We start from the raw sequence: 26,065 nt of genomic DNA, 5'->3' as shown, positions 1-26,065 counted from the left end.
CAGTAGAAGAAAGAAGAAGAAAGAAGAAGAAAGAAGAAGAAGAAGAAGAAGAAGAAGAAGAAGAAGAAGAAGAAGAAGAAGGAGAAGAAGAAGAAGGAGAAGAAGAAGAAGAAGAAGGAGAAGAAGGAGGAGGAGGAGGAGGAGAAGGAGGAGGAGAAAGATGGCTAAAGTTGTTTAAAAGTGGGTACAAGTTAAAACTTTTTAAGAAAATGGGTATAGGTTAAATGGGGGCGACAAAATAGGGTGCCCCGTGCCATTTTTACTATCTGATGAGACTCTAAATTTCTAAAAATTGCAACAAAAACATAAAATAAGAAAAAAAATCATAAACTATCTCAATATAAAATAATAAAAAAATAACAACCAATGTTACCTTAGTAATGGAAGGAGAACTAAAATCCTCATTATCATTAATAATTGATGCGTCATCTTCAAACGAAATACAAAAGAACATAAATTGTAAAAAAATATAAATTATAACATAAAAATCTGATAACTTCTTTAGAAACGATTAAAGAAGAAGAATATGTAATTAATGTAACCTACATTTTTCTGAAAATAAAAGAGGCAAAAATGTGTTTTATTAGATTTAAATATTTTAAACGTTGAGATAAGAGAAAATGGTGCAAACATTTCGGAACTCTCACAACCAAACAACTGATTTTGAATTTGAATTTAAAAATAATTAAATAATTAATTTAACTAGTTTTGTCCTAAAACTATTACATGTCTTTCTCCTGCGCTGCCATTTGTCATAATTCAACGTTAGACTTTCAAAATTACTACATTTACTTGTCATAATTATAGGCTAGACTTTCTTCCTTTTAATAATAATAATAAATAATAATAACAGATAATTTTTTACTACTTCACACTATATATTTTCATTCTCTTAGTTAGGACTCAAGATAAATTGCCAAAGGCAAAAAAAGGATCAAGCCATTTATGGGACCCATGATTTGCGCATGATTCATTCTATTTATATAAGTGATTACTCTCGTTAGAGTAGACTAGACGTATATTGCTTTAAAAACATAACATATGTTAATATTTTACCTTCACGACACGGATTTCTCATCCTCGGGAGTCGTGATGGTGCATATTAATGTGAGCTAGGCAAGCCAATTATTGAACATATTACATTTATCCATTTTTATACCCTTTTAGCATTTATAAAGCAATAATGTGAAAAACAGCGAAAATTTTATTAAGCGGAAGAAATGTAATAAAATATCTGAAATATGAATCTAATACAACTTTTTAAGCCTTAATCACCCAGAACTGGTATCACAGTACCACAAACGATCTAAGAGTGCTAAATACAAAGTCTGAAAATAAAGATACACTGTTTCCGAATCAAAGAAAAGAAATAGGAAATAAAGGAAAGGTAGGAGGTGACCCCAAGGCCCGCGGACGCCTGCAGGACTACCTCGGGTCGCTTATCGAACTGAAGGCAGCAACCTCACTGCGGTCCGAAGTCTACAACACTAGGATCTGCACAAAAGAGTGCAGATTGTAGTATCAGCACAACCGACCCCATGTGCTGGTAAGTGTCTAGCCTAACCTCGGCGAAGTAGTGATGAGGCTAGGACCATACTACCAAATAAACTTGTGCAGTTATATCATAAACAGCGGAAATAGAAACAGATAATTGCAATTAAAATTGGGTTGGGGAAACATGCTTTGGAGAATAACAGATAACAACTGAATATCAAGAGAATATAAAGAAACCAAAATCCAATTACCAACACGGATAGAGAAAATAAATGCAGAGTTCACTTTCATTTCACATCTCGTTGTAGGCGTGCAACCCGGTCCCATTTCATGTATCTCGTTGCAATCGTGCAACCCGATTCCATTTCATATATCTCGTTTCATGCGTGCAACTCGCTCCCATTTCACATATCTCGTTGCAGGCGTGCAACCCGCTCCCATTTCACATATCTCGTTGCATGCATGCAACCCGGCTCCCATTTCACATATCTTGTTGCTAGCATGCAACTCTCTCCCATTTCTCTTATCAATACCAATCACAAAAAAGGTTCCGGCAAGAGAACAATAATATCAAAATAAACATCCCGACAAGGGAACAATAATATGACAATAACATTCTGTCAAGGGAACAATAATGATAATAATATCCCGGCAATGGAACAGTAATGATAATAACATTTTGGCAAGGGAACAATAATGATAATAACATCCCGGCAAGGAAACAATAATGATAATAACATGTGAAGCATAATAAACCACATCGGAGTCATAATAATTACAATACAAGACTCACGGTCATGCTTGACACCAACGTATAGATACTCATCACCATGCCTATACGTCGTACTCCACAATTAACACGTAGCAAATAAGACACCACTCCTAATCCCTCAAGCTAAGGTTATACCAAACACTTACCTCGATGCCACGAACACAATTCACGTCTCAACTATCGCTTTACCCGTTGATTCCATCACTAATTCGCTCGAATCTAGCCACAAGTTACTTAATTACATCAATAAAGTCAAAAATCGCCCCCGGGTCCACATGATCAAAACTCGAGGTCCGAACCAAAACCTGATTACCCATTCCCCCCACAAACCCAAATATATAATTTGTTTTGAAATCGGACCTCAAATCGAGGTCCAAATCCCCAATTTTTGAAAAACCTAGGTTCTACTCAAAACACTCAATTTTCCCCATGAAAATCATTGATTTTGAGTTGAAATCATGTTAAAAGATGTTAATGATTGAAGAAAATGAGTAAAATTGACTTACAATCGATTAGGAAGAAGAGTTGTTCTTGAAAAATCACCCTAGAGAGTTTGTGTTTTGAAAAGAGGTGAAAAATGGTTGATTTTCGGCTAAGTATAAAAAGTTGCAGGTTGTAGGTATGGGAATTGCGAACAGGGTTCGCAATTGCGAACACCGACCCCTACTATATTTGCATTTGCGATGGGGGTTTTCGCATTTGCAAGGTGGGAAATGTGAATGATGCATCGCAATTGCGACGACTGGCTTAAAGGGAAGGAATCGCATTTGCGATAGAATCCTCGCAATTGCGAGGATAGGCTGGCCTGGGCCTCTTTCACATTTGCGACATGCCTCTCACATTTACGATCTCGCATTTGCGAGCCAGGCTTCGCAAATGCGAAGCCTACAGGCCTGCAATACATCAGTTCAAAATCTGCAACATCCTAAGTCAAAATTTCACTCCGTCGCCTATCCAAAACTCACCCGAGCCCTCGGGGATCCAAACCAACCATGCACACCAACTTAAAAACATCATACGGACTTGCTCGTGCAATCAAATCGCTAAAATAACATAAAAACTATGAATTTAGCATCAAAATCATGAAATTTCTTAAGAACTTCAAACTTGCCAAATTTCTCAAATAAGGTCCGATTCACATCATTTCAAATCCGTTTCTTACTAATTTTCACAGGCTCGACTCAAATCATATATAAGATCTGTACCGGGCTTCGAAACCAAAATACGGGCCCGATACAAATGGTTTCAAACACATTTCTCTTTCAAAAACTCATAATTAATTCAACAAAACAATTTCTTTCAAAAATTCATTTCTCAGGTTTGGGTTCTCAGAATTCGATTCCGGGCATACGCCCAAGTCCCATATTTTCCTAGGGACCCTTCGGGACCGTCAAATTACGGGCTCGAGTCTGTATACCCAAAATATTGACCGAAGTCGAATTAATTCATTTTAAAGTTAAAATTCATCATTTTTCACAGATTTTCACATAATGGCTTTCCGGCTACGCGTCTAGACTGCGCACGCAAATTGAGGTGAGTCATCACCTCAATGCAGAATTCATTTTAAAAATAAGTGGGTCATCACATTCTCCACCTCTAAAACAATTGTTCGTCCTCGAATGGACATAAGAAAGAAGTACCTGAGTCGGGGAAAAAATGGGGATAACGGCTCCGCATATCAGACTCGGACTCCCAAGTCGATGCCTCAGTGGGCTGACTTCTCCACTGAACACGAACAGAAGGAAAACTCTTCGATCTCAACTAACGAACCTTCCGGTCTAGAATAACTACCAGCTCTTCCTCGTAAGACAAGTCCTCGTCCAACTGGACAGTGCTGAAATCTAACACGTGGGATGGATCGCCGTGATATTTCTGAATCATGGGCACATGAAACACTGGATGCACGACTGATAAGCTCGGTGGCAACGCAAGTTTGTAAGCCACCTCTCCCACTCGATCAAGAATCTCAAACAAACCAATAAACCTAGGGCTAAGCTTGCCTTTTTTCCCAAATCTCATCACGCCCTTCATAGGCGACACCCGAAGCAATACCCGCTCACCGACCATGAATGCTAAATCTTGAACCTTACGGTTGGCATAACTCTTTTGCCTGGATTGAGCTGTACTAAACCTATCCTGAATAATCCTGACCTTGTCCAAGGCATCCTGAACCAGATCTGTACCCAACAACCGAGCCTCTCCCGGCTCAAACCATCCAACTGGCGATCGACACCGCCTACCATACAAAGCCTCATAAGGAGTCATCTGGATACTCGACTGGTAGCTGTAGTTGTAGGAAAACTCTGTTAAAGGCGAAAACTGATCCCACGAGCCTCCAAAGTCAATGACACAAGCCCGGAGCATATCTTCCAAAATCTGAATGGTCCGCTCGGACTGCCTGTCTGTCTGAGGATGAAACGCTGTGCTCAACTCAACCCATGTACCCAACTCTCGCTGAACTGCTCTCTAGAAATTAGAGGTAAATTGCGTACCTCGGGCACACCATAAAGGCGAACTATCTCCCGGATATAGATCTCAGCTAACCTCTCGGAAGAGTAGGAGACTGCCACAAGAATGAAATGTGCTGACTTGGTCAGCCTATCAACAATAACCCACACTGCGTCGAACTTCCTCCGAGTCTGTGGGAGTCCAACGACGAAATCCATAGTGATTCGCTCCCACTTACACTCGAGAAGCTCAATCCTCTTAAACAAACCACCAGGTCTCTGATGCTCGTACTTAACCTACTGACAATTCAAACACCGAGCCACATACGCAACGATATCCTTTTTCATTCTCCTCCACCAATAATGTTGCCGCAAATCCTGATACATCTTAGCGGCGCCCGAATGAATAGAGTAACGAGAACTATGGGCCTCCTCTAAAATCAACTCTCGGAGTCCATCCATAACAGGTACATAAACTTGACCCTGCAATCTCAAAACTCCATCATCACCTAAGGTAACCTGCTTGGCACCACCGTGTTGCACCGTATCTCTAAGGGCACATAAATGGGGATCATCATCATACTGCCGATCACGGATACGCTCCAATAAGGAGAATAAGCAACTGTGCAAGCTAACACACGGCTGGGCTCAGAAACGTCCAACCTCACGAACTGATTGGCCAAAGCCTGAACATCCAAGGCAAGCGGTCTCTCACTGACCGGAATATAAGCAAGACTGCCCATGCTGACTGACTTCCTACTCAAAGCGTCGGCCATCACATTGGCCTTTCCCGGATGATATAAGATGGTGATATCATAGTTCTTTAATAGCTCCAATCACCTTCTCTGCCTCAAATTTAGCTCCTTCTGCTTGAACAAATACTGCAGACTCTTGTTATCCGTGAACACCTCACATGCCACGCCATACAGATAATGCCTCCAAATCTTCAACGCGCGAACGATGGTTGCTAACTCTAAATCATGAACTGGATAGTTCTTCTCATGAATCTTCAACTGCCGTGAAGCATAGGCAATGACCTTGCCGTCCTGCATCAACACCGCACCAAGTCCAAGACGAGATGCATTACAATAAATTGTATAAGGCCCTAAACCTGTGGGCAAAACCAACACCGGTGCCGTAGTCAAAGCTGTCTTGAGCTTCTGAAAGCTCGCCTCACACTCGTCCGACCATCTGAACTGGGCACCCTTCTGGGTCAACCTGGTCATCGGGGCTGCGATAGATGAAAACTCATCCACAAACCAATGATAGTAGCCTGCCAATCCCAAGAAACTTCGGATCTCTATAGCTGATGCTGGTCTAGGCCAGTTCTTGACTGCGTCAATCTTCTTTAGATCAACCTGAATACCCTCTGTTGATACAACATAACCCAGGAATGCAACTGAACTCAACTAGAACTCACATTTTGAAAACTTGGCATACAACTGACTATCCCTCAAAGTCTGAAGAACCACTCTAAGATGTTGCTCGTGCTCCTCCCGGCTATGGGAATATATCAAAATATCATCAATGAAGACTATCACGAACGAATCCAAGTAAGGCTTGAACACTCGGTTCATCAAATCCATAAAAGTTGTTGGGGCATTTGTCAACCCGAATGATATCACTAGGAATTTATAATGCCCGTACCGAGTGCGGAAAGCTGTCTTAGGGACATCGGATGCCCTAATTCTCAACTGAGCTTAGCCAGATCTCAAGTCAATCTTCGAAAATATCTTAGCACCCTGAAGCTGATCAAACAAATCATCAATCCTCGGCAATGGATATTTATTCTTGATTGTAACCCTGTTCAACTGTCGGTAATCAATACACATTCTCATCGATCCGTCCTTCTTCTTAACAAACAACACTAGCGCACCCCAAGGCGAAACACTAGGTCTAATGAAACCTTTCTCAAGCAAGTCTTGCAACTGCTCCTTCAACTCTTTCAACTCAGGCGGGGCCATACGATACGACATAATAGAAATGGGCTGGGTGCCCGAAGCCAAATTAATGCAAAAGTCAATATCCCTGTCGGGTGGCATACTCGGCAGGTCTGAAGGGAATACCTCAGGAAACTCACGAACAATGGGCACAGAATCAATAGAAGGGACCTCAGTATTAGAATCATGAACATAGGCCAAATAGGCCAAACACCCCTTCTCGACCATACGCCGAGCCTTCATATAAGAGATAACACTACAGATAGAATGACTAGGAGTCCCTCTCCACTCTAAATGAGGTAAACCCAGCAAGGCTAAGGTCACAGTCTTGGCATGACAGTCCAAGATAGCGTGATAAGGTGATAACCAATCCATCCCTAATATGGCACCGAAATCAACCATGTCCAGAAAAAGCAAATCTACACGAGTCTCAAAACCCCCAATCACAACTATATAAGAATGATAGACTCGATCTACCACAATAGAATCACCTACCGGTGTAGACACATAAATAGGAGCACTTAAAGAATCACTAAGCATGACCAGATACGGTGCAAAATAAGATGACACATAGGAGTACGTAGATCTTGGATCAAATAAAACTGAAGCATCTCTGCTACAAACTAGAACAGTACCTGTAATAACCACATCGGAAGCCTCAGCCTCGGGCCTGGCTGGAAGAGCATAACATCAGGCCCGGGCCCCACCACCCTAAACTACATCTCTAGGATGGCCTACTACTAGCTAGCCTCCACCTCTAGCGGTCTGAGCTCTACCTCTAATACCTCTACCTCCACCTCTAACACCTCTACCCCCACCTCTATCTGGTTGCACGGGCTGTGGAACACTCAGTGCCTGAACCATGGCACGAGAACCCTGCTGCTAAGAACTGCTTGGTGCTCGAGGGCAATATTTAGCAATGTGCCTCGTGTCGCCACAAGTAAAACAAGCCCTCGGTTGCTGGGGCTGACGACCATGGAAACTCTGAAGCGGCGGTGCACTAATAGGAGTTGGTGGTGCACTATAGGTCTGCTGATCAGAATACTGCATATGAGAACCACGGCTACCTAAAGCACCATGAGAAACCTGAAGTACTGACTGAAACCTCTACCATACGAATCTCTGCCTCCAGACGAGGTACCACTGAATCGGCCTGAATGACGAGGCCTCTTGTCAGACCCCTGACCACCTCCCTACGATAGAACTATCTCAACTCTCCTAGCCACATTGGCCGCCTCCTGGAAAGAAATCTCACTCCCAGTCTCCTTGGCTATCTGAAGTCGAATCAGCTGAATAAGTCCCTCGATAAACCTCCTCACCCTCTCTCTCTCTCGGTGGGAAGTATGATAAGAGCATGACGGGCCAAGTTGATGAATCTGTCTCATACTGAGTAACTGTCATGGAACCCTGCTGGAGAGACTCAAACAACCTCCGATAGATCTCTCTCTGAGTAATAGGGAGAAACTTCTCCAGAAATAGCTGAGTAAACTGCTCCCAAGTCAAAGCTGGTGATCCGGCTGGTCTAGCCAAGCAATAATCTCTCCACCAAGTCTTGGCGGATCCAGACAAACGAAAAGTATCAAAATCGACCCCATTGGTCTCAACTATCCCCATGTTCCTGAGAACCTTGTGACAGCTGTCTAGATAATCCTGGGGATCCTCAGAAGATGCACCGCTGAAAGTAGTAATGAAGAGCTTGGTGAACCTTTCCATTCTCCACAAAGCATCGGCAGACATAGCTGCTCCATCACCGGTCTGAGCCACCACACCCGGCTGAACTGCTCCAACTGGCTGAACTGCTGGAGTCTGAAACTGGGGAGCTACCTGCTCCGGAGTGCGAGTAGCAGGAGTCTGGGCTCCCCCTCCAGTCTAAGAGACGTCTGGTGCTACAGGGAGCAAGCTTGCTCGGGTGACACTCTCCATAAGGCCTACTAGGCGGACCAAAGCATCCTAGAGTATGGAGGTAACAATAAACCCCTCTGGGACCTGAGATGGGCCCATCGGAACTGTCTGGGCCGGAACCTCATCATCAAAGTCAACCTGAGGCTCTGCCGCTAGTGCTGCTACTCTAGGCTGAGCTCTGCCCCTACCTCGGCCTCGACCTCGCCCTCTGTCCCTCGTAGGAGCTGCTGTTGGGGGCTCAGGCTACTGGTCAGTAGATGAGGAAGCACGTGTTCTCGCCATCTGCGAAAGAACAGAGTAGAAATTCAATCAACATTGAGAAACCAAACTGTAGGACAAGAAGGAATAAATGTGAAGTTTTTCCTAACTCTGTAGCCTCTGGGGGATAATACAGACGTCTCCGTACCGATCCCTCAGACTCTACTAAGCTTGTCTATGAACTATGAGACCCATGTAACCTAGAGCTCTGATACCAACTTGTCATGGCCTGGATTTCCCACCCTCCGGAGTCATGATGACGCCTACTAATGTGAGCTAGGCAAGCCAATTATTGAACAAATTACGTTTATTCATTTTTATACCCTTTTAGCATTTATAAAGCAATAATGTGAAAAACGGAGGAAATTTCATTAAGCGAAAGAAATGTAGTAAAATATCTGAAATACGAATCTAATACAACTCTTTAAGCCTTAATCACCTAGAACTGGTGTCACAGTACCACAGACGATCTAAGAGTGCTAAATACAAAGTCTGAAAATAAAGATACACTGTTTCCGAATCAAAGAAAAGAAACGGGAAATAAAGGAAAGGTAGGAGGTGAAACATACTTTGGGGAATAACGAATAACAACAAAATATCAAGAGAATATAAAGAAACCAAAATCCAATTACTAACACGGATAGGGAAAACAAAAGCTGAGTTCGCTTTCATTTCACATCTTGTTACATGCGTGCAACCCAATCCCATTTCATGTATCTCCTTGCAGGCGTGCAACCCGATCCCATTTCATATATCTCGTTGCAGGCGTGAAACCCGCTCCCATTTCACATATCTCGTTGCAGGCGTGCAACCCGCTCCCATTTTACATATCTCGTTGCAGGCATGCAACCCGCTCCCATTTCTTTTATCAACACCAACCACAAAAGGGCCCCGACAAGGGAACAATAATATCAAAACAAACATCCCGGCAAGAGAACAATAATATGACAATAACATTCCGGCAAGGGAACAATAATGATAATAATATCCCGGTAAGGGAACAGTAATGATAATAACATCTCGGCAAGGGAATAATAATGATAATAACATCCCTGGAAGGGAACAATAATGATAATAACATGTGAAGCGCATTAAACTACAACGGAGTCATAATAATTACAATACAAGACTCACGGGCACGCTTGACATCAACGTATAGATACTCGTCACCATGCCTATACGTCGTACTCCACAATTAACACGTAGCAAATAAGACACGACTCATAATCCCTCAAGCTAAGGTTAGACCAAACACTTACCTCGATGCCACGAACACAATTCACGTCTCAACTATCACTTTACCCCTTGATTCCACCACCAATTCACTCGAATCTAGTCACAAGTTACTTAATTACATCAATAAACGCTAAATGAATCAACTCCAATGCATGAAAATGAGTTTTTCCAATTTTTACCCAAAAGTCAAAAATTGCCTCGGGGCCCACGTGGTCAAAACCCGAGGTTCGAACCAAAACCCAATTACCCATTCCCCCACGAACCCAAATATATAATTTGTTTTGAAATCGGACCTCAAATCGAGGTCCAAATCCCTAATTTTTGAAAAAACTAGATTCTACCCAAAATAACCAATTTCCCCTATGAAAATCATTGATTTTGAGTTGAAATCACGTTAAAAGATGTTAATGATCGAAGAAAACGAGTTAAAATTGACTTACAATCGATTTGGAAGAAGAGTTGTTCTTGAAAAATCGCCCTAGGGAGTTTGTGTTTTGAAAAGAGGTGAAAAATGGTCGATTTTCGGCTAAGTATAAAAAGTTGTAGGTTGCAGGTATGGAATTTCGAATTGCGAACCCCGACCCTTGCTATGTTCGCATTTGCGATGGGGGTTTTCGCATTTGCGAGGGGGGAAATGCGAAGGATGCGTCGCAATTGCGACGACTGGCTTAAAGGGAGGGAATCGCATTTGCGATAGAATCCTCGCAATTGCGAGGATAGGCTGGCCTAGGCCTCTTTCGCATTTGCGAAGCCTACAGGTCTGCAATACATCAGTTCAAAATCTGCAACATCCTAAGTCAAAATTCCACTCCTTGGCCTATGCAAAACTCACCCGAGCCCTCGGGGCTCCAAACCAACCATGCACACCAACCTAAAAACATCATACGGACTTGCTCGTGTATTCAAATCGCTAAAATAACATCAACAACTATGAATTTAGCATCAAAATCATGAAATTTCTTAAGCACTTCAAACTTGCCAAATTCTCAAATAAGGTCCGATTCACATCATTTCAAATCTGTTTCTTACCAATTTTCACAAGCTCGACTCAAATGTACCGGGCTCCGGAACCAAAATACGGACCCGATACTGATGGTTTCAAACACATTTCTCTTTCAAAAACTCATAATTAATTCAGCAAAACAATTTCTTTCAAAAATTCATTTCTGAGGCTTGGGATCTCGGAATTCGATTCCGAGCATACGCCCAAGTCCCATATTTTTCTACGGACCCTCTGGCACCGTCAAATCACGGGTCCGGGTCCGTTTACCCAAAATATTGACCGAAGTCAAATTAATTCATTTTAAAGTCAAAATTCATCATTTTTCACAGATTTTCACATAATGGCTTTCCGGCTACGCGCCCGGACTGTGCAAGCAAATCGAGGTGATACAGAAAGAAATTTTTAAGGTCTTGAAAAGCAAAATTCATTTTAAAAACAAATGATGACCTTTAGGTCATCACATTTCAATTGATAATAGTAAAAAACGAATCAGTCCATCAATGAGACACATGATTTGGTCGTGATTTAATCTGTTTGTATAAGTGGAATATTGTTAGATTAAACTGGATTTATATCACTTTTAAGAACATAAAATCTATTACTACTTCGCCTTATATATTAACATTCTCTTAGTTACGATTCAAGATCAATGCAAAAAAAAAAAAAAAAAAAAAACAATCAAGTCATTTATGAGACACGTGATTTGCACGTGATTCAATCTATTTATATTAGAGTGTTAATCTAATTAGATTAGAGGATTCAAGATCTATTAAGAATAGCAAAAGAACAATCACGTCATTTATGGGACACATGATTTGTACGTAAATTAATCTGTTTATATTAATGGCTAATCTTGTCAGGTTAGATTGCATATTATCACTTTTCAAAAAAGAAAAATTATTACTATTTCACCTTATATGTTAGAATTCTCTTATTTAATTGATAATAGTAAAAAACGGATCAGGCCATCTATGGGTCACGTGATTCGGCTGTGATTAAATCTGTTTATGTAAGTGATAATCTTGTTATATTAGACTGGATTTACATCGGTTTTAAGAACATAAAATCTATTGCTGTTTCACCTTATATATCAGTAACATTTTCTTAATTACGATTCAAGATCAATTGAGACTAGCTAAAAAAAATTTAAATCATTTATGGGACACGTATTTGCACGTGACTCAATCTGTTTATATAAGAGATTATTCTTGTAAGACTGGAGGATTCAAAATATATATTAAGAATAGCAAAAGAACAATTATGCCATTTATGAGATATTGTGATTTGCACGTAATTCAATATATTTACATAAATGACTAATTAGATCGCATATTATCACTTTTCAAAACATAAAAATTATTACTACTTCACTTTATTATACTATATATTATAGCCATCATTTTAAAATTATTTCGAGTTTTTCTCAAACTTAGTATGGGAGGACAAAAAAATTTCACAAGCTACAAAACAAAGATACAACTTACAAGACATATAATCTTATCGTCAAGCCTTATAATCTAATGATATTGGTAAGAATTTTCAGAATAGGTCCAGGTTCGATTCGACTTTTCCCATTGCCTTCTCATTCCCAACCCCTATGTAATGGAAAAAAGTAAAAACTTACAATAAAATAAAAATAAAAAAATTATAAAAATAATTTAAGAAAAGCACATACAAAACCCCAGTTATCTTGTTTGTGTTATGAAATAAAGATTATAAAGTAAAGACAAGTATAGAGAGAAACTGATATATTATTCGAATTCAAACTCATGTACATAATGAACTGAAATCTCTTCTATTTATAGAAGAAAGGAAGCTGCTCTGTAAGCTGCTACTACAAGCTGCAGTGTAAGCTACTATAAGCTGCTGTGTAAGCTACTACTACAAGCTGCTACAAGCTGCTGTGTAAGCTGCTGCTGTACCAGATATGGATAATCTTCTACTGAGAGCAATATTTATCCATAACGGAGTACTTAATGGATAAGCTTATTATATCCGGTATGGATAATCTTCTACCGGGGGTAATGTTTATCCATAACCGGGTACTGAAAAGATAAACTTATTATACCCGATATGGATAAACTTCTACTGGGGGTAATGTTTATCCATAACCGGGTACCGAAGTGATAAGCTTCTTCAGGAAACTTATTTCCAATATAGTACTAAATAGATAAATATATTTACGGTGGAGTCCCATATGGATAAGCTTCTTCAGGAAGCTTATTTACAATAGAGTACTAAATGAACATCCATAATATAATATATTTATAACACTCCCCTTGGATGTTCATTAAAAGATAATGTGTCTCATTAAAACCTCACTAGGAAAAACCACGTGGGAAAAAAAATCTAGTGAAGGAAAAAGAGTACACATATTTAGTAATACGCATTGTTAGGTGCCTCATTAAAAACCTTATAAGGAAAACCCCATGGGAAAAAACCTTAGTAAGGGAAAAAGAGTGCATTGCGTATTTTACTCCTCCTGATGAAAACCTTGTTTCAAATATTTGAGTCTCCGCATTCCAATCTTGTATACCATCTTCTCAAAAGTTGAAGTTGGCAAAGATTTAGTGAATAAATCTGCTGGATTATCACTTGAACGGATTTGTTGCACATCAATGTCACCATTTTTCTGAAGATCGTGTGTGTAGAATAATTTTGGTGAAATGTGCTTCGTTCTATCTCCTTTTATAAATCCTCCCTTCAATTGGGCTATGCATGCAGCATTGTCTTCGTATAAAATTGTGGGTCTTTTCTCACATTCCAAACCACATTTTTCTCGAATAAAATGAATTATTGATCTCAACCATACGCACTCCCTACTTGCTTCATGAATAGCTATTATCTCAGCGTGATTTGAAGAAGTAGCAACAATAGATTGCTTTGTGGAGCGCCATGATATGATAGTACCTCCATATGTAAATACGTAGCCGGTTTGAGATCGAGCTTTATGGGGATCAGATAAATAACCTGCATCTGCATAACCAACAAGGTCTGCACTATCTTTGTTAGCATAAAACAAACCCATATCAAGAGTTCCCTTTAAATATCGCAATATATGCTTAATCCCGTTCCAATGTCTCCGTGTAGGAGAAGAACTATATCTTGCTAGTAAATTAACAGAGAATGCTATGTCAGGCCTTGTAGCATTAGCAAGATACATTAGTGCACCAATTGCACTGAGATAGGGTACTTCGGGACCAAGGAGTTCCTCGTCCTCTTCTGGAGGTCGGAACAAATCCTTATTCACTTCAAGTGATCGAACAACCATTGGTGTACTCAATGGGTGCGCTTTGTCCATGTAAAAGCGTTTTAAGACCCTTTCTGTATAGGCAGATTGATGGATAAAGATCCCGTCTGCTAAATGTTCAATTTGCAGACCAAGACAAAGTTTTGTCTTTCCAAGATCTTTCATCTCAAATTCTTTCTTAAGATATTCAATTGCCTTTTGGAGCTCTTCTGGAGTTCCAACAAGATTTATGTCATCAACATAAACAGCAAGTATAACAAATTCTGATGTCATTTTCTTTATAAAAATACATGGACAAATAACATCATTTATGTAACCTTCTTTCAGCAAATATTCACTAAGGCGATTATACCACATGCGCCCAGATTGCTTTAAACCGTACAAAGATCTTTGTAATCTGATTGAATACATTTCCTGAGATTTTGCTTCAGGCATTTTAAATCCTTCAGGAATTTTCATATAAATTTCATTATCAAGTGAACCGTACAGATAAGCTGTAACTACATCCATTAGATGTATTTCAAGCTTTTCATGTAGTGCTAAACTGATGAGATATCGAAATGTTATGGCATCCATAACAGGTGAATATGTTTCATCAAAATCGACTCCAGGTCGTTGTGAGAATCCTTGTGCAACAAGGCGAGCTTTGTATCTTTCAACTTCATTTTTATCATTCCTTTTTCGCACAAAAACCCATTTATGACCAACTGGTTTTATACCAGCAGGTGTTTGGACTACTGGTCCAAAGACCTCTCTTTTAGCAAGTGACTTCAATTCCGATTGAATTGCCTCTTGCCATTTTGGCCAATCAGATCTTTGTCGACATTCTTCGACAGATCGAGGTTCAAGATCCTCACTATCTTGCATAATATTAAGTGCAACATTATATGCAAAAATATTATCCACCACTATTTCAAATCGATTTAAATTAATCCCATCACCGTTCGAACTTATTAAAAGTTCCTCACTCACATGAGCTTCAGGTTCATTGATTTCTTCAGGAATCTCAGAACTAATCAGATTTTGGGTCTCTTCAGGGGATCCCTTCATAGTATCGTTTTGATCATTTGTCGATTTTCTTTTTCGAGGATTTCGATCCTTAGAACCCAAAGGCCTACCACGCTTCAGGCGTGCTTTAGGTTCACTAGCTCTCATGCTAGTAGATGGTCCTACTGGGACATCAATTCGGATAGGCACATTCTCTGCTGGGATATGTGACTTAGTTATCCTTTTCAAATCAGTAAATGCGTCTGGCATTTGATTTGCTATATTCTGTAAATGGATGATCTTCTGGACCTCCTGATTACATATAGGGGTACGGGGATCAAAGTGAGATAATGATGAAACTTTCCACACAATTTCTCTTTTGATTTCCTTTTTCTCTCCCCCTAATTGTGGGAAATTTGTTTCATCAAACCGACAATCTGCAAATCGAGCAGTAAATAAATCTCCTGTCAATGGTTCAAGATAGCGAATAATAGAGGGTGATTCAAACCCAACATATATTCCTATCCTTCTCTGTGGTCCCATCTTACTACGTTGTGGTGGTGCTACTGGCACATATACAGCACATCCGAAAATTCGTAGATGGGCAATATTTGGTTCATGACCAAAAACTAATTGTGATGGAGAATATTTATTATAATGTGTCGGTCTAAGACGGATAAGTGATGCTGCATGCAAGATAGCATGGCCCCAAACAGTAGTGGGCAATTTTGTTTTCATAAGTAGTGGTCTTGCTATCAATTGCAAGCGTTTAATAAATGACTCTGCAAGGCCATTTTGAGTATGAACATAAGCTACAGGATGTTCAACTTTTATCCCAACGGATAGACAATAATCATCAAAAGCTTGAGATGAGAATTCTCCAGCATTATCAAGGCGAATAGCCTTTATAGGATAATCTGGGAATTGTGCCCTTAATCGAATTATTTGGGCTAATAGCTTTGCAAACGCCAGGTTGCGAGATGATAGTAGACACACATGAGACCATCTTGAAGATGCATCTATTAGGACCATAAAATATCTAAACAACCCACTTGGTGGGTGAATAGGTCCACATATATCCCCATGTATACGCTCTAAAAAGGCAGGGGATTCAATATCAACCTTCATTGGTGATGGTCTAGTGATCATTTTTCCTTGATAACAAGCATCACAAGAAAATTCGTCATTTGTAAGAATCTTCAGGTTCTTTAATGGATGCCCACTCGAATTTTCAGTAATTCGTCTCATCATTATTGATCCGGGATGGCCCAAACGGCCATGCCAAAGCACAAAAGTATTTGAATCCGTAAACTTCTGGTTTACGATAGAGTGTGCTTCAATTGTACTAATTTTTGAATAGTATAAGCCAGAAGATAAAGTTGGTAACTTTTCTACAATGCATTTCTGGCCAGAAATATTCTTTGTAATACAAAGATATTCCCTGTTCATTTCATCTATTGTCTCTACATGATACCCATTTCGGCGGATATCTATAAAACTCAACAAGTTTCTTCGGGACTTGGAGGAGAACAATGCATTGTCTATAATAAGTTTTGTTCCCTTAGACAGAAATATTATGGCTCTTCCGGAGCCTTCAATCAAACTTATATTACCAGAAATTGTTGAAACATTTGCTTTTTCCTTATGCAAATAAGAAAAGTATTTCTGATCGTTGAATATGGCATGTGTTGTTCCACTATCAATAACACACATATCTTCATGATTTGTCTTTGATCCAAACATAATTTGAGGGTTATCCATATTCTTCAAAATAACATAAATAAAATATATTATAGTAAATATCATTATCAAAACATAACTTTTATTTATGTACAATAATTACATAACCATACTATTTATTACAAACAACAAAAATTAAAATATTTACATTTCTACAGATTCACTACCGATTACATGACTTATTTCTCCTTCTGGGAGTGCAAAGTAATCAGCTACATCCAAATGCATGAAGTCTAAATTATCTTCAGAAATAAAATTTGCTTCAGCATTTTTCTCTGTCTTCTTCAGGGAGGCTTGATAAAGCTCAACCAGGTGCTTTGGCGTACGACAAGTACGTGACCAGTGCCCTTTTCCTCCACATCTATAGCATGCATTTTCTGCATTTGGCGCTTGCACCGCTTCATGCTTTTGTTCCTTCCTTTTCCACTGCTGGTGGTGAGGAGGCTTCTTTGGTGCATTATTATTACCATGATTGGGGTTTCTTCCCCGACCACGGCCATGACCACGACTGGGGCCACGACCTCTTCCACGTTTAGCTTGGTGGAAGTTCGTCTCATTCACTTCAGGGAATGGACAAGAACCAATAGGTCGACTTTCATGATTTTTCATTAATAGCCCATTATGTTGCTCTGCTATAAGAAGATGTGAGATAAGTTCAGAATACTTTTTAAATCCCATCTCTCGATATTGCTGCTGCAGGAGCATATTCGAGGCATGAAAAGTGGTGAAAGTTTTCTCCAACATATCATGATCAGTAATATTATCACCACATAATTTTAATTGGGAAATAATTCTGAACATAGCAGAATTATACTCACTGATAGATTTAAAATCTTGTAGCCTTAGATGAGTCCAATCATAACGTGCCTGTGGAAGAACGACCATCTTCAGGTGGTCATATCTATCTTTCAAATTATTCCACAGTATGACTGGATCTTTAATAGTGAGATATTCCATTTTCAGGCCCTCATCAAGGTGATGGCGTAGGAATATCATTGCTTTGGCACGGTCTTGGTTTGATGCCTGATTTTTATCCTTGATGGTGTCTGCCAGACCCATCGCATCAAGATGAATTTCAGCATCAAGCACCCAAGACATGTAGCTTTTGCCCGATATATCCAGGGCTACAAATTCAAGTTTAGAAAGATTTGACATTATTTAGGAAAAGAAAGTTCTTACCTTAGATACTTTCAAAATATTTGCTCGAGATGGTAGAGCTTCGTGCTGATAACGTGTTATGAAATAAAGACTATAAAGTAAAGACAAGTATAGAGAGAAACTGATATATTATTCGAATTCAAACTGATGTACATAATGAACTGAAATCTCTTCTATTTATAGAAGAAAGGAAGCTGCTCTGTAAGCTGCTACTACAAGCTGCTGTGTAAGCTGCTACTACAAGCTGCAACTACAAGCTGCTGTGTAAGCTGCTACAAGCTGCTGTGTAAGCTGCTGCTGTACCAGATATGGATAATCTTCTACTGAGAGCAATATTTATCCATAACGGAGTACTGAATGGATAAGCTTATTATATCCGGTATGGATAATCTTCTACCGGGGGTAATGTTTATCCATAACCGGGTACTGAAAAGATAAGCTTATTATACCCGGTATGGATAAACTTCTACTGGGGGTAATGTTTATCCATAACCGGGTACCGAAGTGATAAGCTTCTTCAGGAAGCTTATTTCCAATATAGTACTAAATAGATAAACATATTTACGGTGGAGTCCCATATGGATAAGCTTCTTCAGGAAGCTTATTTACAACGGAGTACTAAATGAACATCCATAATATAATATATTTATAACACTCCCCCTTGGATGTTTTCCACTTTTATCGATATTCAATCTCTTTGTATTTTAGTTTTTTTCCTGCTTAATTTTAATTTTCGCTACGTATTTTTCATTTGATTGATATCAGCTGGATATTCAATCTTCGATCGGTTCGATTCTCTGATCGGTCGGCGTGAGAGTTTCAGATCGGAGACGAAAGCTCTTTATAAATCTCTAGAAAATTCTAGAGCAAAAAATGCCGTCGCATGGAGATCTAGATCGGCAAATCGCACAATTGATGGAGTGCAAGCCGCTATCAGAAGCGGAGGTGAAAACGCTGTGTGATCAAGCGAGGGCTATACTTGTAGAGGAATGGAATGTTCAGCCGGTGAAATGTCCGGTAACTGTTTGCGGCGATATTCATGGACAGTTTTACGATCTCATTGAGCTCTTTCGGATTGGCGGCAACGCTCCTGATACTAATTATCTCTTCATGGGCGATTATGTTGGTATGTTTTTCGATATAGATTTTAGTTATATGCTTTGACAGTGTAATGAATTTTCTTACCTTATATGTGTTATTTAACATGTTATAATTGGTTACTTACAATTTATTGAATATTACCTATCAATGCTATTAAATAGAGTTACCTACAATTGCCTTTTAATTGACTCGATTATGTAAAAAAAAAAAATATTGCGTCAGTGCATAGAACTTAAACTCTTTGGATATTTGTTTCTGCATTGGGGGATTTTGTGGTTTGTTGCATTTATTCGGGCTTTGGATTCTCTAGACATGAATTGGATTGTACAAGTAATTTTTTGTGGTATAATTTTTGTTTAAATTGCAGTTGCTAATCGTGCCTTAGATTTCCTATTGAAATGTTCATGTTTGTATGTCTCTAGAAAATTAGAGAACCTTAAGTGATAGAGCTCATAATTGAAATTAAAGTATGAAACACGTATTGGGATGAAACGAGTCCAAATAGGGCGGAATAGATTTTGAGGATTCATATAATTGATAGTTTGGGACAGAGGTGTAGTTGTTGTTGTGTTATCATTTGGGATGGACAGAGATGGGATGTATGGTATTGGTAACAAGTACTAATGAGAATTCCATTAATGTGAATGGTGGTTAGTCTTGTAACATTGTATATGAGATTGTGAACGATACCTTTTATGCTGAACACCTATGGTTTGTTGCCAGCTCTAATAGTCATGTGAGTGGTTTTGCAAAGAGTAAGGTTGCCTCAAAGGAAGCCACGTGGGGGCTGTTCATTTGTTATTTCAGGAAGTGGACGACACATGATTGTCCGTTCATTAATGTGGTGGAGTTATTATGGTGGTCCGTTTTTTATTTTGGCAATTAACACTGAAAACATCTTTGTTATGACAGGCTTTAGTTTGAACTGTTCATTGTTTAGCTTCGAAGTGATGAATTATTGTTTCGATGCAAAGTTGAAATGTACTTTTGGTTGGGATTGGTCAAAAGTAAGATAATGCCCTTGATGGCCACAGGTGGTACAGAAGTTCATTTGGCAAACTTCGTTGGCCAAGATATTTGTACTTGTCAAAAGTTGCTTGGTTAAATATCCTGTCAACACATGCAGGGTGCTAATTGGGGAACAGTAGTTTAGCCAACCAAAACGATGAGTGACTAAACTTAGTTTTTAGTTATTATTTACTTTATCTGACAATATTGTTGCTTGTCGTCTGTGTATTGTCCTTTTGTTAAGCTTGCTCAAGTGCGAGAGGACAGGGCTGGATGGGGTGAGTGTTGGGTTGTTGGATTTACTTTCGCTTGTTGTCCACGTAGATTGTCCTTTAGTTAAGCTAATTTAAGTGTGAGAAGATAGGGCTTTCAGGAAAGTGAGTGCTGGCGTGTTTGATTTTATTTCCTGTCTCATAAATTCGGTAAAAAAATGTGCTAAGATTTATTACCTGTGATAAAGTGTTCTGTTCTGGCTTTTCTTTTACAAAACATTTTTGTAAGTAGAAGTGTCTCTCATCCTATGTTGCTCGGACTCGGGTGCGGTTATCCGATCTAGGTGCGGATCTAGAGGTCGAATCCTTCATAATATGAATTTTAAGATTCGGGGGTACGGATCTAGGTGCGGATGCGGGAATTCGGCTAAAAATAATTCAAAATTCTAAAAATAAATCTATAAAGATATCCTAAAGTATGCGAGATATTCTGTGAAAAACTAATAGGTTATGGAGTGCAGCAAATAATTCAATCTTTCATTTTGAGAATTTCTCAAGTTGTAGGCAGTAGGCACTACGCATAGCAGGCAGCAGCTAAAATTCAATTTTTCATTTTTCCTCAAATTTGTCCGGGGATTGCGGTCAAAGTACCCGATCTCGATTGACCACACCCGGTACGAACCCATTCCCTTATCAGTACAAGTGTCGTGTCGACACGGGTGCGTAGGCTAAACTGAAGAGTCCGTGCAATACAGCTCTCGTCACCGCTTTGTACTCTTTATGTAAAATATGTAAAAAAAAGATTCATTTTAGCCTAGTGGAATACAACACAAGAAGTGTTGTCACGCTGTCAACTGACACCGACTCATCCCAAACTTTTATGAAAACTTTTGCCTGCCCAAGGTTGTCTTTAATTTTTTTAATAACTTGCACTTTATCAGTTCTTGTGTTGGTCAAGTATTTTATAGTTGTTTATCGTTGTATAATTGTTTAATCAATGCAGACCGTGGATACTATTCGGTGGAGACTGTCACACTTTTGGTTGCTCTCAAAGTCCGTTATAGAGACAGAATCACAATTCTTAGGGGAAATCATGAAAGCCGGCAAATCACTCAAGTGTAAGTCTTTTTAATATTTCTTTGAGTAATATTGTTAGTTTAATTTGGGGTGCTTAGAGATGGTTTATCTTTCGCAGAGGTTAGATTCAAAGAGCTATCCTTTTCATAGTTCGATCATTTGGTTTATAGATGGGCCTGTGGACTTTTTAGTGCGTCTGTTATGATATTTTTCTCGCCTCTTTGTATTTAGCTATATGAGATTATATGGCAGTAGAAAAATATGGAGGTCTAGTACTTCCTATTTTTCTTCCTATTATTTTTATTGCACAATATGGGCTTTTAACTTAATTGGAGGTCAGTGAGGATTCAAATAGCCAACCCCAACTTACTTGGAATCGAGGCATAGTTGTTTGTTGTTGTAGTCTCCTTTGTGTTTAGTTTTTAAATGTAGCTCGGCTGCTGTATGCTCTGATTTTTGTTTTTGTACATGCCCAGAGTCGATGCAAACACGGTTAGAAGAATGTTTAAAACCTTCTTAATCTACTCTGCCATGAAGTCCATGGAACATGTTTCATGAACTGACCAGAGAGTCTTAAACTGCCACTTGGCAAAGAAATTATTTCCATTCTAGTTTTGCTTCAAAAACAGTTCTTTTCTCTTTAATGAGTTATTGATACGCAATCAGCCCATATCCCTTTGCTCTTCTCGTCATTCCAGTTTTAGAAAATGATCTTGAAATAAATTAATCACTGGTTCTCTACCTTCTTCTATTTTTGTCATTATATTAAGGTAGGATTCAGGATAGACTATGTAGCATGATGCACTTGTGTGTGTGTGTGTGTGTATTATCATTTACTTTATCAGGTTAAGGAACGACATTGTGCTTGTTTGGACTCACTTTGTTGTCTTCCCACATGAGAAATGCCCAAAAAATGAGGTGGGGTTAAAAATTTCTACAGGAAAAGGTGGAAGATCTCTATTTTCTCTGGACAGTTGGAGTTTAAAATGGAAGAATAAGAAAATCTGCATGTTTATGGGAATATATTCTACTATTAATAGTTTGTTAACATGATTTTTATATCCAGAAATTGTATTAGTACAGGAGGGAGGATGAACGTTGTTCCTGAGGCTACGGAGAAAAAGGAGTTTATTCATTTTTTTCCCCTTTTTTTTCAGGGGGTTGGGTGGGAATGGTTCCCAAAATTTATGAATGATGAGGAACTTCAGGACAATTCAAATAAGGATGTCCCACAGTTTGTTCTTCTTTTGGAGTAATGAGGCCAAATATAATTTGATGTTATTCTATTTTAGAAAACAATGCATTTGTTATATTTAATCAAACCCCCAATGAGATATTAGCCACGAAGTTGTTTTTCTTCTATGAAGTAAGTTGTTTCATTAGTGGCATCAAGAAGATGTGATGGTTGCAAAAGAAGTATTGTTAGCTCCAGTGCATTTGTCTATGTCTAAGGAATGGCTTTAACATTTATACACTAACAGTATGAAGACATTATCAAGTTGCTTAAAAGCCAATTACGGGTAATTGTCTGTAGTAAATGTGAGTTAATGTGTAAAAATTGGTAAGTAACCTCTACCATTGCTTAAGCGTTAAACTACACTATAATGTAAAAAATCTTTACACTGTTTGGGATGTAATTTAAATCAGGAAACTGGGCTTTATCTGGAAAGAGTTGTACAACAACCCAGTAAAATCCCATAAGTGGGAAAGAACTATCTGGAAAGATATATATATATATATATATATATATATATATATATATATATATATATATTGGAGAAAATTTTCATTCAAGTGAAGCAAAGTCTTGGTACATGATCTCCGTGAAACTTGCTCTCTGAAATTACTGACCCTTATATAGCCTGAAAACAAGCTTCAAAACCTTTGTCATGCCTGGACAAACTTCAATCATATACTATACTAAAGAAGGATATGTATGGAGTATGAAGATGATGTCATTTGGAAGCTTGGTTGTTAAGTTGCTACATCTTTAAGAAGTCTTCCTTCTTGCACTGGCCTTGGTAATACTGTGTGATTGAATACTTCCCCACTTGTGCGTGGTATTTTGGACTGTACTAGGCTGCTAGCTGCACCTCAATGTTTTGCTCCTTAACTACTCCTACTAGATAAAGTTCAATTACCTATCAACAAGAATTCTCCTTTTTGGGGATGAGCTATTTATGCAATTGATAGTCCACGCCCCTCAGCTTTGGTTTATGAAGGACCATATGACTGATCAAGTCATGGATGGAGTAATTTGATATACCTCTTTTCCTTCCAGGTATGGATTTTATGATGAATGCTTGAGGAAATATGGCAATGCGAACATTTGGAAGTATTTCACCGATCTTTTTGATTATCTACCACTGACAGCACTTATTGAGAGTCAGGTTTGAGCTCTTACTGTACTGACTTTTCATGTGAACAGAACTGCTGGCTGATATTACGTGCATTTTATCAATTTATTGTAGATATTCTGTTTGCATGGAGGACTCTCGCCTTCTCTGGATACACTGGATAATATCCGAGCGCTGGACCGCATACAAGAGGTACATAAATGGTTGTGAGATTTAAGCATTTGTATTTCGATGATATGTAACATAGTCTCTTTAGTATTTTGTCACTAGTGGCTCCCCTCCTGCTTGATCAATCTGACTCCTGCAGTTTTTTCCCTCCAAATTTTAGTGGCTGTCCTCGAAGAGATAGATCCTACAGCAACGAAGTTTAATTTCCTGTTTTACCTTCCAAAAAGTTTACCTCTTTGGTGCAACGACTTTCTTCCCATGACTCTGTTAACAGTAGTTCTGCAGAAATATCCAGTAGGACTACAAAGTCGGATCTGGAGATAGCAGTTATGACAGTTTGATCTACGGCTACCTCTATGTATATATACAGCAGCATTAATAACCTTTTGCTGCTATGCTATGCATTGGTATATCTATTCTGCTTAGAGACTTAGAGACGGCAATTAGTACCTTTTATCATCTGATATCTCCCTGTTTCTCATTCTGATGAAGTCTGATATCTCAGTTTTCTTATAGCTGCTCTGTTAACTTTTTGCTGAACCGTGCATATTTGCATCAGTGGTTTCCGTTTTCTCTTATGTCTCATGATATCAATTCTATGCACGTTAATGTTGCTGCCCTCATTGCTTATGCCTCTTATTTGGTGGTTATTAGGTTCCACATGAAGGTCCAATGTGCGATCTCTTGTGGTCTGATCCAGATGATCGGTGTGGTTGGGGAATATCACCTCGAGGGGCTGGTTACACCTTTGGACAGGATATAGCATCTCAATTCAATCACACCAATGGTCTGACACTGATTTCTAGAGCTCATCAGCTAGTCATGGAGGGTTTTAATTGGTGTCAGGTTTGTGGACCGAAACTGACGCACCACCTGCCATCCCCCTTTTGTTAGTTCTGTGGAACTTGATTTTAGAAAGCAGTTTGTGTTTTTTATTTTTTAACATGCTATTTGGTGGTGTAACTTTGGCAGGATAAGAATGTTGTGACAGTATTTAGTGCTCCAAACTATTGTTACCGGTGTGGTAATATGGCTGCCATCCTAGAAATAGGCGAAAATATGGAGCAGAATTTCCTTCAGTTTGACCCAGCTCCTCGGCAGATAGAGCCTGACACCACACGGAAGACTCCAGATTACTTTTTGTGATCCCAATACTTGCACTGATCGCCTGCAGGTATGTTTAACAAGAGGAGTTTTGCTGGTTGAGTGTTCTCGGCATCATTCTTTTGTTTGGAGCTTGACTACCTATGCCAGATGCTCATCAGAGTTGACAAAACGCCTTAATTGGCTTTTCATGTATATTTTCCCGAAAGGACCACATGCTCTGTAATTTTGAAATTTACCGTAAAAAGCAGGGGGGTCTCTCCCAAAGTTAAATTACCAACTCGTAATGTCTGTCATTCCAAATTGCATCTGGATCTCTTGATTTTAGAAAGGACATTCTAGTTTCCAGAAGAGATGAATTGGTGGTAGTAGGCATTTGTTCGTACCTTTAGTCTTCTGTAGTCGTTTTAGACGCAAAGATACTTTTCACTTTGTCTCTATTAGGATCATGTTTTAAATTTATTCTAATGATTACTTTCCAGACGAAGGTCTAATATTTGCAATATCCGAGGTTAATATTAGTTTCAAGTGCGATAAATTAAAAAAATTCCTGACGGTTAAGGAAATGCTTAAAGACCTTTATGAAGTTCTCAAATACATTTATGCAATGTCATCTGATGGGTCCTTTATTCTTCTTTCCATGATCGAATTTGAAGGAATTTAAGGTAATTGTTTTACATCTCTTGCCGAGAGGAAGATGCTGTTTTCTTGTTTCCTTTTCTTCCTATAGCTTTCGAGTTTCAAGGTGGAGATTTTCACTCCGAGGGATGTCGCGAATGAATCACCAATGTAATTCGAAATACGACACAGAATATCCTCAATATGTAATGGGTGGAGATTTACCTAAGAAA

At 39.0% G+C, this 26,065-nt stretch overlaps 1 protein-coding gene across 1 annotated transcript; it reads left to right on the top strand.

Annotated features, from left to right (window-relative positions):
* The first annotated feature begins 18,854 nt into the window (after positions 1 to 18,854).
* Positions 18,855 to 25,697, top strand: LOC104241745 (serine/threonine-protein phosphatase PP2A-2 catalytic subunit). The gene is made up of 6 exons (XM_070162422.1): positions 18,855 to 19,313; positions 21,512 to 21,626; positions 23,867 to 23,975; positions 24,057 to 24,134; positions 24,765 to 24,956; positions 25,083 to 25,697. The coding sequence occupies exons 1-6, from the start codon at positions 19,061 to 19,063 to the stop codon at positions 25,254 to 25,256; spliced, it is 921 nt and encodes a 306-aa protein (XP_070018523.1). The 5' UTR covers positions 18,855 to 19,060; the 3' UTR covers positions 25,257 to 25,697.
* The last annotated feature ends 368 nt before the right edge of the window (positions 25,698 to 26,065 follow it).

Source organism: Nicotiana sylvestris, chromosome 11, assembly GCF_000393655.2.
Source record: "Nicotiana sylvestris chromosome 11, ASM39365v2, whole genome shotgun sequence".
NCBI classification, from domain to species: domain Eukaryota; kingdom Viridiplantae; phylum Streptophyta; class Magnoliopsida; order Solanales; family Solanaceae; genus Nicotiana; species Nicotiana sylvestris.
The sequence above is the reverse complement of the archived record's forward strand: the minus strand, read 5'-3'. Positions and strand labels throughout refer to the sequence as shown.